The sequence below is a fragment of the Lynx rufus genome, unplaced genomic scaffold (genome assembly GCF_022079265.1).
Source record: "Lynx rufus isolate CCGP_SWC_20201006 ecotype Redwood Valley unplaced genomic scaffold, mLynRuf1.p SCAF_16, whole genome shotgun sequence".
Lineage (NCBI taxonomy): Eukaryota > Metazoa > Chordata > Mammalia > Carnivora > Felidae > Lynx > Lynx rufus.
In genome coordinates this window covers 8230070-8244924 of record NW_025814830.1, presented here as the reverse complement: position 1 = coordinate 8244924, position 14855 = coordinate 8230070, and the positions used below count along the sequence as shown (strand labels likewise).

The 14855-nt window shown below is 42.5% G+C and overlaps 1 protein-coding gene across 1 annotated transcript; it reads left to right on the top strand.

The window, feature by feature from the left end:
* The first annotated feature begins 320 nt into the window (after positions 1-320).
* On the top strand, positions 321-9958 carry ZNF233 (zinc finger protein 233). Its single transcript, XM_047079095.1, is given in 7 exon segments — positions 321-409; positions 6051-6127; positions 8319-8973; positions 8975-9269; positions 9272-9758; positions 9761-9819; positions 9851-9958. Coding segments are annotated over 7 exon segments (1770 nt in total).
* Positions 9959-14855: the final 4897 nt, after the last annotated feature.

Sequence of the window (14855 nt, the reverse complement as noted above, 5' to 3'; positions counted from 1 at the left end):
CCGTCAATCAGGACCAACACAACCCACTCAAGCTCAAGCTACAGCGCATTCGACCCACCTAATATTGGTAACTCTGTCAGCTCTGCTTGTCACTGCTCATGCTGCTGAGAGTCCCCACGCCCCCCAAAACATCACCTGGCAGATCATAGACACCAGCTTGGAGACAATACTTAATCAGACTTCCCAGAGCCACCCCAGGGACACTTGGTTCCCAGAACTTTGCGTAGACCTCCAAACTCTGCTCCCCTTATCACCATATGCCCCCGGATTCCTTTATTTCTATGTCTGCCCTGGCCACTCTCGCTCGAGCACATGCGGGGATGCCGCTGGCTACTTTTGCGCCTCCTGGTCATGTGTCTCGACAGGGCACATCTGGTGGACCCCACCACACACCAGAGATCGCATCGTGGTAAAGCGACCCAGTGGCCCCCGACTGCCATATGCCTGGGGGCGCGGTAATCCCATAGTTATATCCTTTACAAGCCAAGGTAAAAAAACAACAGGACGGGAGAGTGGAAAAACCTGGGGACTCAGGATATACGACCGGGTTAGGCTGGGAGCCAAGGACAAGGGAACGTTATTTACCCTCTGAATGCAAGCGACTCCCCTTGCCCAGCAGTCCTCCAAGGGGGTAGGACCCCACCAAGTACTAGTTCCCCGACCTGCCCCCGCCCGGACGGCCACGCCCAGAAACACCCAGGCCCCGGCCACACAGCCCTCCACATCCCCTGTCCCTACCAGAGTGTCACCCGCATCTCCTGCCCCAGGTCACAACTCACTATCTGATACAAACCCCCTGTAGAGCATGGTTGTCGGAGGATACCAGTTACTAAATGCTCCTAGGCCCAACCTGACCAAGTCCTGTTGGCTCTGTCTGATGTCTGGCCCCCATATTACGAAGGTATTGCCATTAAAGGTAATTATACAACAGCCTCCAACTCTAGCTCCTGCAGATGGCAGCAAGCTACTGCAAGACTAACCCTCCAGGCAGTAACAGGGCTGGGCACTTGCATAGGCCATGTGTTCCCCCCCCCCCCCCCCGGGCAGTCTCATCTCTGTAATGAAACCCTAACAGTCCCCAGGGAGACAGTGTATCTACTTGCCCCCAAAAATGCATGGTGGGCCTGTTCCAGTGGCCTCACTCCCTGCGTCCACTCCCAGGTCCTTAGCGCTCTTTGGACTGGGATTAGTGGGGGCAGGGACCAGAATATCCTTACTCGTCATCCAGGACAAAAACTACAGAACCCTAAGGGCAGCCATTGACTTAGACATAGAAAGAATTGGGAAATCAATTTCTCGTCTACAGGAATCCCTTACTTCCTTATCAGAAGTAGTACTCCAAAACAGAAGGGGATTAGACTTATTATTCATGCAGCAAGGAGGACGATGTGCAGCCCTAGGGGAAGAATGTTGCTTCTATGTTGATCACTCGGGTGTCGTAAAAGAATCTATGGCCCTCATAAGGGAAGGGCTCCAAAAACAAAAGTTAGAGAACAATCTCAGTCCTGGTACGAGTCTTTGTTCAACTGGTCTCCCTGGTTAACTACCCTCATCTCGGCCCTTGCCGGACCCCTTGCCATCCTGCTCCTACTAGTAACCCTTGGACCCTGTATCATCAACAGGCTGGTCCAGTTTGTCAGGGACCGTGTGGGGGCCGTCCAACTAATGGTCCTCCATGCTCAGTGCAAGCCCCTAATAACAGAAGAGGACAAAATAGAAATGCAGCCAGTCCCATGATTGGGTCTGTAAGCTACATGACAAGGGGGGAATGAAAGAGCGGACCTAGGCCGGCCAACTCCATTTTGTTCTGTGTCCTCCATCTTGAGTGACTATGTCCCCGACATGGCCCCCTTTCCGGGAAAACCGCAGAAAGAAATTCCCGCTCAAACCTCAGACCATGCCTACTCCCCTGGAGTAACTTCCCGCTCACCCGTTCAAACTTCCCATTCAAATCACGCACGGCAACCTGCGCAATGGGACTCTGACCCTTCCCCAGCCAATCGGCTAAGGCCATGACCATCACCCCATTAACTGCCTCTAGATCCCTATAAAACCTTTGTGCTTTTGAAACACACTCTCTCTCCGGCATTTCACTGCTGCATCGGTGCAGGTAGGGGATTGAGCTCGAGCTAGCTCGAATAAAGGCTCTTTGCTTTTGCATTGGACTCGGCTCCCTGGTGGTCTTTGGGGATCACGAATTCTGGGCATAACACTAACAGTGTCCCAATCTCAATCACAAGTTAGCAAATATAAAAGTCTAATGAATCAACATCTCACTGTGATTGTGATTTGTATTTCCCTCATGATAAATGATGTTGAGTCATGTGCTTTTTTTTTTTAGTGTGCTTTTTTTTTCACCACCTGTATATCCTTTCTGAAAAGTTTAGTGAAGTTAGCAGCCTATTTTATTTTATTTTTTAAATTTTTTATTATTTTTGAGAGGTGGGGAGGGGCAGGGAGAGGGAGACACAGAATCTGAAGCAGGCTCCAGGCTGTGAGCTCTTTTCTTTTCTCTTCTTTTCTTTCTTCTTTTTGATAAATAACTAGGAAGAGAATCTAATCTCTGGGTTATATGCTTAGCTTTTTAAGAGATGTCAAATAATTTTTCATTTGTAGTTGCATATTTTATATTCCTTTTGGCAATATGTTAGAGTTCCAGTTGGCTCCACATTTTTTCTAACATTTGATATTTTCTTTTTTTTTTTTTTCAACGTTTATTTATTTTTGGGACAGAGAGAGACAGCATGAACGGGGGAGGGGCAGAGAGAGAGGGAGACACAGAATCGTAAACAGGCTCCAGGCTCTGAGCCATCAGCTCAGAGCCCGACGCGGGGCTCGAACTCGCGGACCGCGAGATCGTGACCTGGCTGAAGTCGGATGCTTAACCCACTGTGCCACCCAGGTGCCCCACATTTGATATTTTCAATCTTTTAAATTTTAGTCATCCTAATGACAGTTGTGTTGTGATATATTGCTGTGGTTTCATTTGTATTTTCTGATGCTTTAGATGTTGACTACCTTTTTTTTTTTTTTTTTTTTGCCTTTTGAGTATTTGCATATTTTCTTTTTGAAAGGTTCAATTCTTTTGCTCATTTTTTAAGCTAAGTTGTTTACTTTGTATTGAATTTTAATAGTTCTTCTAATATTCTGGATACAAGTCATTTTGACCCGTGAGCATTTAGATCTTCTTTCACTTATTTGGGTCATTTCATTTGCCTCAGCTTTGTTTCACAGCTTTCAGTATGTGGGTTTCTTACATGTATTTGATAAATTTATCTCTAAGGGATTGATATTTAGGGGGTACTATTCTAAGTGCTGTTATTGTTGAAATTCAGTGTCTGTTTGTTGCTAGAATATAGATATATAATTGGCTTTTGTATCTTGACCTTGCTAACTTTGCATAGTAAATCTAAAAACATTTTTCTGACCTGTTAGAATTTTCTACGCAGATGGTCATCACTAAATAAAAAGTTGTACTTCTTCCATTCCTGTCCCCATTGTGTTGATTTCTTTTTCTTCTCTTATTGCACTGGCTAAGACTGTTAGAAGAATTTTGGATAGAAGTACTCACCATATACATCCTTTACTTGTTCCTAATCTTAGGGAGAAAGTGTTTAGTCCTCCATCACCTGCTGGCCTTTTTGTAGATGCCAGTCACTGGGGTTGAGGAAGTCCCCTTCTAGTCCTACTTTACTCAAGAGCATTTATTATGAATGACCATCAACTTTTTGTAAATGCTTTTTCTTTTAATAATCGGATCATCATATGTTCCTTTGGTTCAATTTGATTCTTTTCGACCTTGTTTTTTAAGCTTAGTTAGGTTGGGTCTAGAGTAATCTTTATTCCAGAGCAGTGGCTTTCCAGCAGCTTTGCCCCACCATGGGACATTTGGTAGTGTCTGGACATTCTTGGTTGTCATGATTAGGGTGGGTACCACTGACAACTACTGGGCAGTGGACAGGGATGCTGTTAAATATCCTACAATTCACATGATAGCACCTGGCAACAAAGAATTGCCTGCTGCAAAATGTCCACTGTTGAGAAACTCTGTTCTAGAGATAGTTTAGCCCTTCTACCTAAGCATGGCCCCTCAGTTGCTGCCAAATGTCCCTAGTGGTCAGTGAGGGCTTTCCATTTTGACTGTTTGGAATTCAAACACCTCTAAGTCCTACTAAGCTACTAAGCTCTGGCAACCATTCAGCCCATAACTCTCCGGTTACTTTTTGCCTGGCCTGTGGAGTTTCCTCATATATGTGCACAGTTTGGTCTTTAGTGGTGGACTCAAAGGTATCCCTGTGCAGATTTACAGTGCTTTTCTTCTGCATTCTTCTTTCTGGAACTCTGCTGTGCAATTTCCAGCTATCCAGTCTCCTTGTTCTGATTTGTCTCTTCCACTCAGCAGGTCTCTGTTTGCGCTCCTCCTTCTTGCACCTGCAGTCCAAAAGTTATCGATTGGCAAATATCTGGGGTGATCATAGGACTCCTCATTTGTTTCCTGCATTTAAGAGATCAAAGTATTGTGCTTTCGATGTCTGAAGATGGTTGTTTCATACTTTTTCCCCCTATTTTCCTACTCATGATAGGAGGGCATGTTTAGTCCTAGTTATTCTGTTATAGCCAGAAATAGAAGTTTCTGTCACCTACATTTTAAAAACATTTTTATTTATTTTAGAGAGAGCATGAGTGGGGGTGGTGGGCAGAAGGAGACAGAGAGAGAATCTTAAGCAGGCTCCATGCTCAGCACAGAGCCCTACTTGGGGCTTGATCCCACGACCCTGGGATCATGACCTGAGCTGAAATGACAGTCGGACCCTCAACTGACTGAACCATCCAGGCGCCCACATCTGCATTTTTAATGACTACATTATAGTTCAATGAATTGTTCTTAAAGAATTCCCTAATCTTAGACATTTAGGTAGTTTAAGATTTTTAAAAAATGTTTTAATGTTTATTTTTGAGACAGAGAGAGACAGCATGAACTGGGGAGGATCAGAGAGAAGGAGACACAGAATGTGAAGCAGGCTCCAGGCTCTGAGCTGTCAGCACAGAGCCCGACGCGGGGCTAGAACTGTGAGATCATGACCTGAGCCGAAGTTGGATGCTTAACAGACTGAGCCACCCAGGCGCCCCTAAAAATGTTTTTATTTTTATTTTTATTTTTTTTAATTTTTTTTTTCAACGTTTATTTATTTTTGGGACAGAGAGAGACAGAGCATGAACGGGGGAGGGGCAGAGAGAGAGGGAGACACAGCATCGGAAACAGGCTCCAGGCTCTGAGCCATCAGCCCAGAGCCTGATGCGGGGCCCGAACTCACAGACTGTGAGATCGTGACCTGGCTGAAGTCGGACGCTTAACCGACTGCGCCACCCAGGCGCCCCTAAAAATGTTTTTAAAGAACACTGCAGTGTTCTTACATACAAGGTCTGTTCCCAAAAAGTAATTCTGGAGACTGCCACTTCTGGAAAGATGGAGGAAACGTACTTTTCCCTATTCTTCCCACTAAGTACAGCTAAAAATCCTGGATGTTGTATGTAAAGCAAACATGAAAGCAGGCAGACTGGCTTGGGACCTAAGACTCGAGGAGTGATATGGCAGTGAGTTACTTGGGTTTTCTTTTTGCCTCATATATCCCAGATTTGGTGCTGGAGATGATGGCAATGTGGAAATACCAATGAGTACAGACCAAAAAAAAAAAAAAAAAAAAGCCTTTTCTGTCTGGTCAGAGGGTGAGGAAAGGGGCAGCTTAGCAAGACAGAAAACTTTTTGATAGTAACTACTCTTTTTCCAGTCACAAAAAAACAAAAACAAAAACAAAAACAAACCAAAAAACAAAAAACCAACCAAACAAACAAAACCCGCCCCACACCTGCCCCTGCCAGGCTGTAATGACAAGCCTAGGCTTCCTGCCTTGCCAGCTATAATGAGCCCCCCAAACTCCCTGTCAGGGAGTAATAAGTACTCACCCACCACTATGTTGTCAAAGGAGACAATGTGGGAGCCTGGACTTCACACTCACCTAGTGATAATGAGTTGCCTCTCCTTTTCCCAGCTTAGGCGGTGTCAGAGGAGACCTAGTGGAAATTCAGGACTTTGACCACTACCCGGCAGAGTTGAGGCCAACTCCTCGTACCCCATGTCAGTAGAAGCCAATGGGGACCAGTAACAAACCACCTCTGCTCCGTTCAGCCACAGTCTTATCTGCAGAGACCAGAAGTAAAGGGCCTGAAGTCTCACCCCAGCCCAGAAGTAAACTCCTTACCCCACCAGATATCAACAGAGGCCAAGTAGGGAATCTGGGCCTAGCTCTGCCCCCCTTCACCTTTGAGAGAGGTGTCAGAGGGGGCCTAGTAAAACAGAAGATTTACATGAAATCCCAAGTCTTATAATACTCAAGATGTCTGAGTTTCGGTGGAAAAATGACTTGTCATACAAGAACGAGGGGAATCTCAACTTGTATGAAAGACAATCAGATACAGTAAAATGATGTTCACTGATGTTAGCTCTCAGTTAGAAGGGATGAGATACTAGTTACTTGACAAGGGCTTTTTTTTTTTTATTGTGGTAAAATATACATAACAAAATATATCATTTTAAGTGTACTTCTCAATGACCTTAAGTACATTCCCAGTGTTGTGCAGCCATGACCACAACATATCTCCAGAACTTTTTTCATCTTCAAACTGAAACTCCATACCCATTAAACAGTAGCTCCGATACCTCCTCCCCCTAGTCTGGAAACCACCATTTTTTTCCTTCTGTCTCTATGTATTTGCTCCTCCTGGAGAAAGCTTACATGAGCAGAGTGAACCACGGTGATAAAAGGATTATTTCAGAACATTGTTAATGTCTAACCTAATTAGAAGTTCTGTGGTACTTGTATTAAGTTATCTATAGTTATATAACAAATTACTCTTAAACTTATTGGTTTAAAGCCACAAGCATTTATTTACAGTTTTTGTAAGCCAGGAATCTCGGGCAGGTATCTAGGTGGTTCAGGCTCAGGATCTCATGAAGTCACTGCCAAGGAGATGCCAGAACTTAAGTCTTCTGAGGGTTTGATGAGGGTGAAAGGTCTGCTTCCAAGATGGACTCATTCACATCATTGTTGGCAAAATATCTCAGTTCCTCGCTGATTATTTGGGGGTCTCACTTACTTGCCAAGTGGGCCTCTCCCTGGGGCTGCCTGAGTGTCCCCAAAACATGAAGCTGTTTTCCCCAAGAGCTAGTGATCTAAGAGAGTGGAAGGCGGAAGCCACAGTATCTTTTATAATCTAACTTTCGAAGTGTCATAGCATCACTTCCGCCATATTCTGTTTACACAGAGTGATCCTGATACATTGTGAGAGGGGACCTTTATAGGAGTATGGATATCAGGAGGCAGGGATCATTGGGGGCCATCTTGTGTGCTGTGTACGATAGCACCTTTTGTACAAACACAAATCCACAAAAGCTAAGAGATGACTCTAACTGTTCAGCAGAAAATCCAGCCAAATTAAGTGGCCACAATGGTCATAGGATTTTTACTCCCATACGATATGTCCGCTATGAGAATACATTTTCTAGTGTTTTTTTTTCTAGTTATAATGTTTATCAGTTGGGTATTCTATATTAGGACTTCATTGGAATAAAGGGGAATCCTCTCAAATCTAGCTTGTTTAATGTGTGTTTACTGGCTAAATTAAGGATATAAGGAAACTATCTCATGGATTTATTATTAGGACAGAGAAAATGTTTCCTTTTACAAATAAATTCTTTGCACTTTTCTGAGGATGTCTTCTCTTTTTCTCTGTGGGAACTCTTGGCATCACATGATAATCTTTCTGTAAACACTAAGAGACAGATTCGGCATTTCCCAGCCATTTTTGCCGTGTCTTATACATACATGCAGGTGGTAATAGTGTAACCATGATTTTAAGGCTTATAAATATCCAGGATTTCGTAGATCTTATATACCTGCTGCAGAAAAGAGGCAGGAATTACTTAAGTGATTATTTTTACGGACAAAGAAGTAGAGTTTCTCCCCTGTAAAATCTTTCTGATACGTCTTTTTGTTGCTCTGTAGCCTTGTATTTCTAATTTGACCTCATACATTAGTCTTGGTATGTTATAAATGAGTCTCCTTGGTACTTAGTGGGCAGGAAGGAGCCTGCTCATTACTGTGTTTCCATAGGCACGAAAAAGCCAGTGATAAAGTCAAGCTGAAGTCTTCACTGGTTGAATAAGATCTCCCGGTGTGATTGATCTGTGAAATATTTCTGTCTCTGAACAATATTCACTTGTCTTCATGCTCGCATCTGAATCCTTTTTATCCTTCCAGGACACAGGAATCAAAACAAGATGGAGACTTTTCAAAAAGTAGGATTAAGATACCTTTCACATGAAGATGTTATATACTGGCAGATCTGGGAACCGTTTACAAGTAAATTAACCAGAAATCAAGACTTTGTAATAAATCTGCAAAGCAAGAAGTCTGAGTTGCCAACACAAGGTGATTCCTCCTGTCGGGTGTGGGCAGGAGAATCTCAGGTTATTGAAGATGAGAACTGTGTAATAAAGCTTCAAGGGGAGAGTTCCAGTACTATCAAAAGTCAAGAATTTCCAATTAAGACTACTTGGGATTTCTGGAAGAAAATCTACCTGAGAGAGTCACACAATGATCAGAATAGGTGTCAGCAAATTGATGTAAAAAATAAACCATCTAAGTGTGACCATTGTGTTATGAGAAGGATCTCTCAACATTACGATGATCAGGAAGCACACAACAGCCAGAAGGCTTATAACCACAATAGTTGTGGAAAAGAGTTCCTGAGGAAATCGTTCCAACATAGTATAACCCACTCAGGAGAGAAACACCATGTATGTAGTGAGTGTGGGGAGGACATCAGCAACAGTTCAGTGCTTTGCATTTGTCAGAGCATTCATGCAGGGGAGAAATGAGGTAGGAATGGTGAGTGTGGTGAGGCCTTCGGTCAGCTCACACCTGCAAAATCATCAGGGAATCAACACAGGAGAGAAGCCCTACAAATGTCAGGGGTAGGCTAGGGGCTTCAGTCAGAACTCCTGTCTTCCCACCCATGAGTTCCTTCACCCAGGAGACAATCTGTATAGGTGTGACATGTGTGGGAAGGGCTCGAGTCATAGCCCAGATCTTAACATTTGCTGTATCAATGACACTGGAGAGAAATCCTCTAAATGTGAGATGTGTGATAAAGGCTTCAATCAGGCATCACAAGTTCAAGCCTATCAGAGCCCCCCCCCCCCCCGCTCCTAGAGAAAAAAACATACAAATGGGAGGCATGCGACAGGCTACTTAATCAGAATCCTGGTCCTCATCAGAGAGTTAGCACTGGAGAGAAACCATATAAGTGTGAGGTATGTGGGAAGGACTTCAGTAAGGCCTCAAATCTTCAAGTCCATCAGAGAATCCACACTGGAGAGAAGACATATAAATATGGTATGTGTGATAAGAACTTCAGCCTGAATTCCCACCTTCAGGCCCATCAGACAGTTCACACTGGAGAAAGACCATATAAGTGTGACACATGTGGTAAGTACTTCACTCAGATTTCCCATCTTCAGGTCCATCAGAGAGTCCATACAGGAGAGAAGCCATACAAATGTGAGACGTGTGGTAAGGGCTTTTGTCAGAGTTCACATCTTCAAGCCCATCAGACAGTCCATACAGGGGAGAAACCCTACAAATGTGAAGAATGTGGGAAAGGCTTCATCTGGAACTCCTATCTTCATGTTCGTCAGAGGATCACACAGTTGAGAAACCCTATAAATGTGGCATGTGTGGTAAGACCTCATATCTTCAAGCCCATTGGAGAGCTTGAAGACTTCAATCAGACCTCACATCTTCAAGCCCATTGGAGAGTCCATACGGGAGATAAACCCTACAAATGTTTTGACTGTGGTAATGGCTTTAGTAAAACTTCACGTCTTCAAGTTTGTTAGAGAGTCCATAATGGTGATAAATCCAGTGCACGTGATGAGTGTGAGAAAAGTGTTCTTCAGACTGTAGACTTCTCATTTTCATCAGAAAATCCACACAGCAGAGAATATTTATAAAATATTGTATTTTAAGAATTCAGCAATGAGCTGAGTTTTTTTTGTTAATGTTTATTTACTTTTGAGAGAGAGACAGAGTGCAAATGGAGGAGGGGCAGAGAGAGAGGGAGACACAGAATCTGAAGCAGACTCCAGGCTCTGAGCTGTCAGCACAGAACCCGACGTGGGGCTTGAACTCACGAACTGGGAGATCATGACCTGAGCTGAAGTCGGAAGCTTAACCAACTGAGCCACCCAGGAGCCCGGAGCTGAGTTTTTTTTTTTTTTGTTTTGTTTTTTATGATAACCGAATTCCACTGAAAGAAGCCTATTGTGTGAATGTGGCTAGTGTTTCCAGCAGAGCTCAAAATTTCAGTCCTCAAGCCATAGAAACCCTGTGAGAATAGTACAGTAAGTTTCAGTCAGAACTTCTACGTTCAGTCAAATCTACACAGGAGAGAGCCCTTAAGAATGATAGGTAAGGTCAGGATGTTAGCAAAAGTATATAGATGGACATGACAAAATCCATACCCACTAGAATATAAGCTCCATGGGGGCAGGAAGTTTGTTTACTGCTGAATGACCATGACCTCCAGCCAGTGCTTAACAAACAGTAGGTGCCCTGAAAATGTCTAACTTGGTGGAAAGGAAACCTATCATAAATATGACAAATACGTAAAAATTTTAAGGAGCTCAACCCAGTCAGTCATAATCAGTTGTCCGAGGAAAAGGATTCTTGTAAGGAGCTTTAAAACGTAATTCAAGGAAGTGACCACTTAATAAAAATACATAAAATCATGCAATCTGTAATTTGAGTGTAAGATTTTTTTGCAGTTGGCTCCTGTCCTCTGCAAGTTTTTATCTTACCACTTAAGACTCTCTGTACATCATCCATTGTGTATAAATCTCATTATCTCTTTTGGGTCTTTTGTGACAAGAAGAGACTGAATGATAAAAGAGAAACTTGTCTTCAATTGCATAAAGTCTTCATGAGAAAGGTGTGTGAAAAAAGGGGGACATATTATAGTAAGCCTTTTGGACGTTGAACTAAGCTATTAAGGCACAGAGTATTTTGAATTTTTTTTAACGTTTATTTATTTTTTTTGAGACAGAGAGAGACAGAGCATGAACAGGGGAGGGGCAGAGAGAGAGGGAGACAGAATCTGACACAGGCTCCAGGCTCTGAGCTGTCAGCACAGAGCCCGACGCGGGGCTCGAACTCATGGACCGTGAGATCATGACCTGAACCGAAGTTGGACGCTTAACCGACCAAGCCACCCAGGCGCCCCAGGCACAGAGTATTTTGGATACCACCCCACACTTCTTATCTCCTTTGCTTTTTTTTTTTTAAGTTTTCTTGGTTGAATAGTTTACTTCAGTGTATACTTACTGGAGACAGAGAGAGAGAGAGAGAGAGAGAGAGAGAGAACGGTTTCACACAATTTTTTTTTCCTGGACCTTACCTTTCAGCTACTTGAGTTCCATATTACCATCAGAGATCCAGGGCCAGTAACGCTGTGTGCTTTGTCATTACCAGATCCTAGGGTGGACAAGTGGAGCTCATGGATGTTTATATCAGGATGTTTTCAGTTGTAAGAAATAGAAAACCCAGTCTGAACTAGCTGAGACAGAAGGAGAATTTATTGGTGTATGTAATTAAAAAGAATATGGATAGGACAGGATATAGGCCCCATTGAAATTGGCTCTGGATTAATTCTTTTTGCGATTTCCTCATCTCTGCGCTTTTGGTTGAGTTGATTCTCATGTTTGTTCTTTCCAACTCGTAGCGAATTTATTTAAAGAGTTGATGCTCTGTTAACTCTTCTGGCACATCCCCTTTTCTATATACTTATAGAGCAGTTTTCTGAACCTCTTGTTGTCCGTGTTTGTCACCTAAAGGGTTGGCATTTTCCTAAATATGCCCTATCTAAATGCCAATATTTATAGGATTACTGTGAGATATGATTTGCCATTCTTATCATACATCAGTGTTCTGGAGAATCTTTTTCTTTTCCCCTGAGTAAAATTAGATTTTTCTCTAAAAAATAATGCCTGTTGGGGCACCTGGGTGGCTCAGTCGGTTAAGCATCTGACTTCGGCTCTGGTCATGATCTCATGGTCTGTGAGTTTGAGCCCTGTGTCGGGCTCTGTGCTGACAGCTCAGAGCCTGGAGCCTGCTTCGGATTCTGTGTCTCCCTCTCTCCGCCCCTCCTCTGCTCATGCATTGTCTCTCTCTGTCTCAAAAATAAATAAAAACATTAAAAAATAAAAAAATAATGCCTGAAATTTTTAAATAAGCAAATAATTTTAAAAAGGCAATAATGTCTCCATAATAAACATAATAAATAAGATTGTATTGAACATTTTTAGGGTATCTGCATATGGATACATATCTTTTCAGTTTTGCAAAACTAGGACAATATGCATACTATGTTGTAACTTGATTTTATCCACTCATTAATATGTTGGAAACCCTTTCTATCAATATGGATCTATAATATTTTAATTGCATAGTATTCCAGTAATACAGACATATCACATTTTAACCAATTACCTACTGATGAATGTTCAGTTTGTATCTCCTAAACAGTTCAATGCAAAATTTAGAACAGTGACATCCATCTTCCTGCTCTTGTACTGTTATTTTCTTGGGAGAAATTTTTAGAACCAGTGCTGTAAAATGACAAACTGTGTCTAAAATGTATATAGCTATTTAAAGGGCCAAGAACAGTGAAGACAGTCTAGAACAACATGAGGGGTTATACTTTCAAATACCAAACCTTTGATGAAAATGCAATTTTTACAACAGAATGGCATAGTGGTGGTGGGCACCGTGGTGGACAACAGACTAATGAAACACAATAGAGTTCATGTATGGTACCGTCTTGATATACAACGAAGGAATCATTGCAATACAGTGGAGAGATCTTCCAGTAAATCAGTGTATCAGTAGAGGATCGTTTCAGTATATGGTAGTGATCAGATACATAGAAAATAAATGAACCTTGACTTCTATCTCACACCATGCTGATTTGTAAATCAGTTCCATATGGTTACTAAGACCTAAAAGTGAACATTGAAACAGTAGAGCCTAGAGCTGCACCACCAATATGGTAGCCAACTAGCCACAGGTGACTGTTCAGATTACAATTAAAAGTTTAATTCTTCAGGCATGCTAGCCCCACTCCTCAAGTGCTCAGTAGTCATATGCTACCATATTAGCATAGATACAAAACACTTCAGTCATCTCAGATCTATCGGATAGCAGTGTATGCTATAAGACGCAAGGTAGTCTTTTCCTGTTGGGGCCTGTAATTGATGATTCTTTCCTGTTGAGGATTCTTCTGATGGAGTCTGTAATTGGTACTTGTTCAGGGTGAGTGGTACACGTGAGAGCTCCCCCTTCTGGCCTCCCGACTCAATTTTAATGAGGTTTCCTTTTAATGATTTTCAGAGTTCCTTTTATTGCTGATGAGTATTCCATGGGGTAGGTGTACTACAGTTTGTTTAACCATGTACCTGTTAGAGGGCATTTCGGTTGTTTCTGGTTTTTGATGTGATGAGTAGAGCTTCTGTAAACACTCACAGGTTTTTGCATGAACATAAATTTTTGTTACTCTGGGATAAATGTTCAAGAGTGTAACTGATGGCCTAGTTTTTTTTTTTTTTTTTTTTTTTAAGATTTAGTTTTTGAGTAATTTCTATATCCAGTTTGGAGCTTGAACTCACAACCCTGAGATCAAGAGTTGCACGGCCTACTGACTGATCCAGCCAGGCTTCCCAATGCATGTTTTGTTTTATTTATTTATTTTTAATGTTTATTTATTTATTTTGAGAAAGAGAGACAGTGTGAGCAGGGGAAGGGCAGAGAGAGAGGGAGAAAGAGGATTCAAAGCAGGCTCTGAGCTGTTACCACGGAGCCCCACGCAGGACTCAATCTCACGAACTCCGAGATCATGACCTGAGCCAAAATCAAGAGCCAGACACTTAACTGCCTGAGCCACCCAGGCACCCTGCAAGTTTTGTTTTAAAAGAAATTCCCAAACTATTTTCCAGAGTATCTGATATTTTATATTCCCAGCAGCAATGTATGAGTGATTCAGTTTCTTCATACCCTTCCTAGCATAGCATTGTCACATTTTACATGTTTCTTTTGAGAGAGAGAAAGCATGAGTATGCATGAGTGGGGGAGGAACCCAGAGAGAGAATCTTAAGTAGGCTCCATGACCAGCACAGAGCCTGACATGGGGCTTGATATCATGACTGTGAGATCATGACCGAAACCAAAATCAAGAGTCTGATTCTTAACCAATGGAACCACCCAAGCACCCCACATTTTATATTTTGATCCACATTGTCTGAGAGTCTTCTAGAAAGGCTATGCCAATATACTCTGACAAAAGACTCATGAGAAACCTATTTCCCTACCTCATTTCCAAATAGGAGGCACTACCATATTTCCAAATATTTCTCTGTGTCAAATATAAGGAAACAATGAGAGGGCAGATATTGTAAAAGACATTCATTACCTCTGACATCTGAGACCTGGGATTTCTGTAGGGTTTCCACCGTTCCCTAAGTGATAAAAAGTGGTTCACTTGGGCCTAAACTGTACAAACGATGTGGTGTAGGCCAAACACTTGCTTTCCTTTTGGATGTCAGGAATGTGAATGCATTGTAGGCAGAGTGTGTGTATGTGACTAGCCTGTAATTAAATCTTAGGTACTGAATGTCTAATGGTGCTGAGTGTCCCCTGGTAGACATACTTCACATGTGTCGTGACAGTCCATTGCTGGGGAATCAA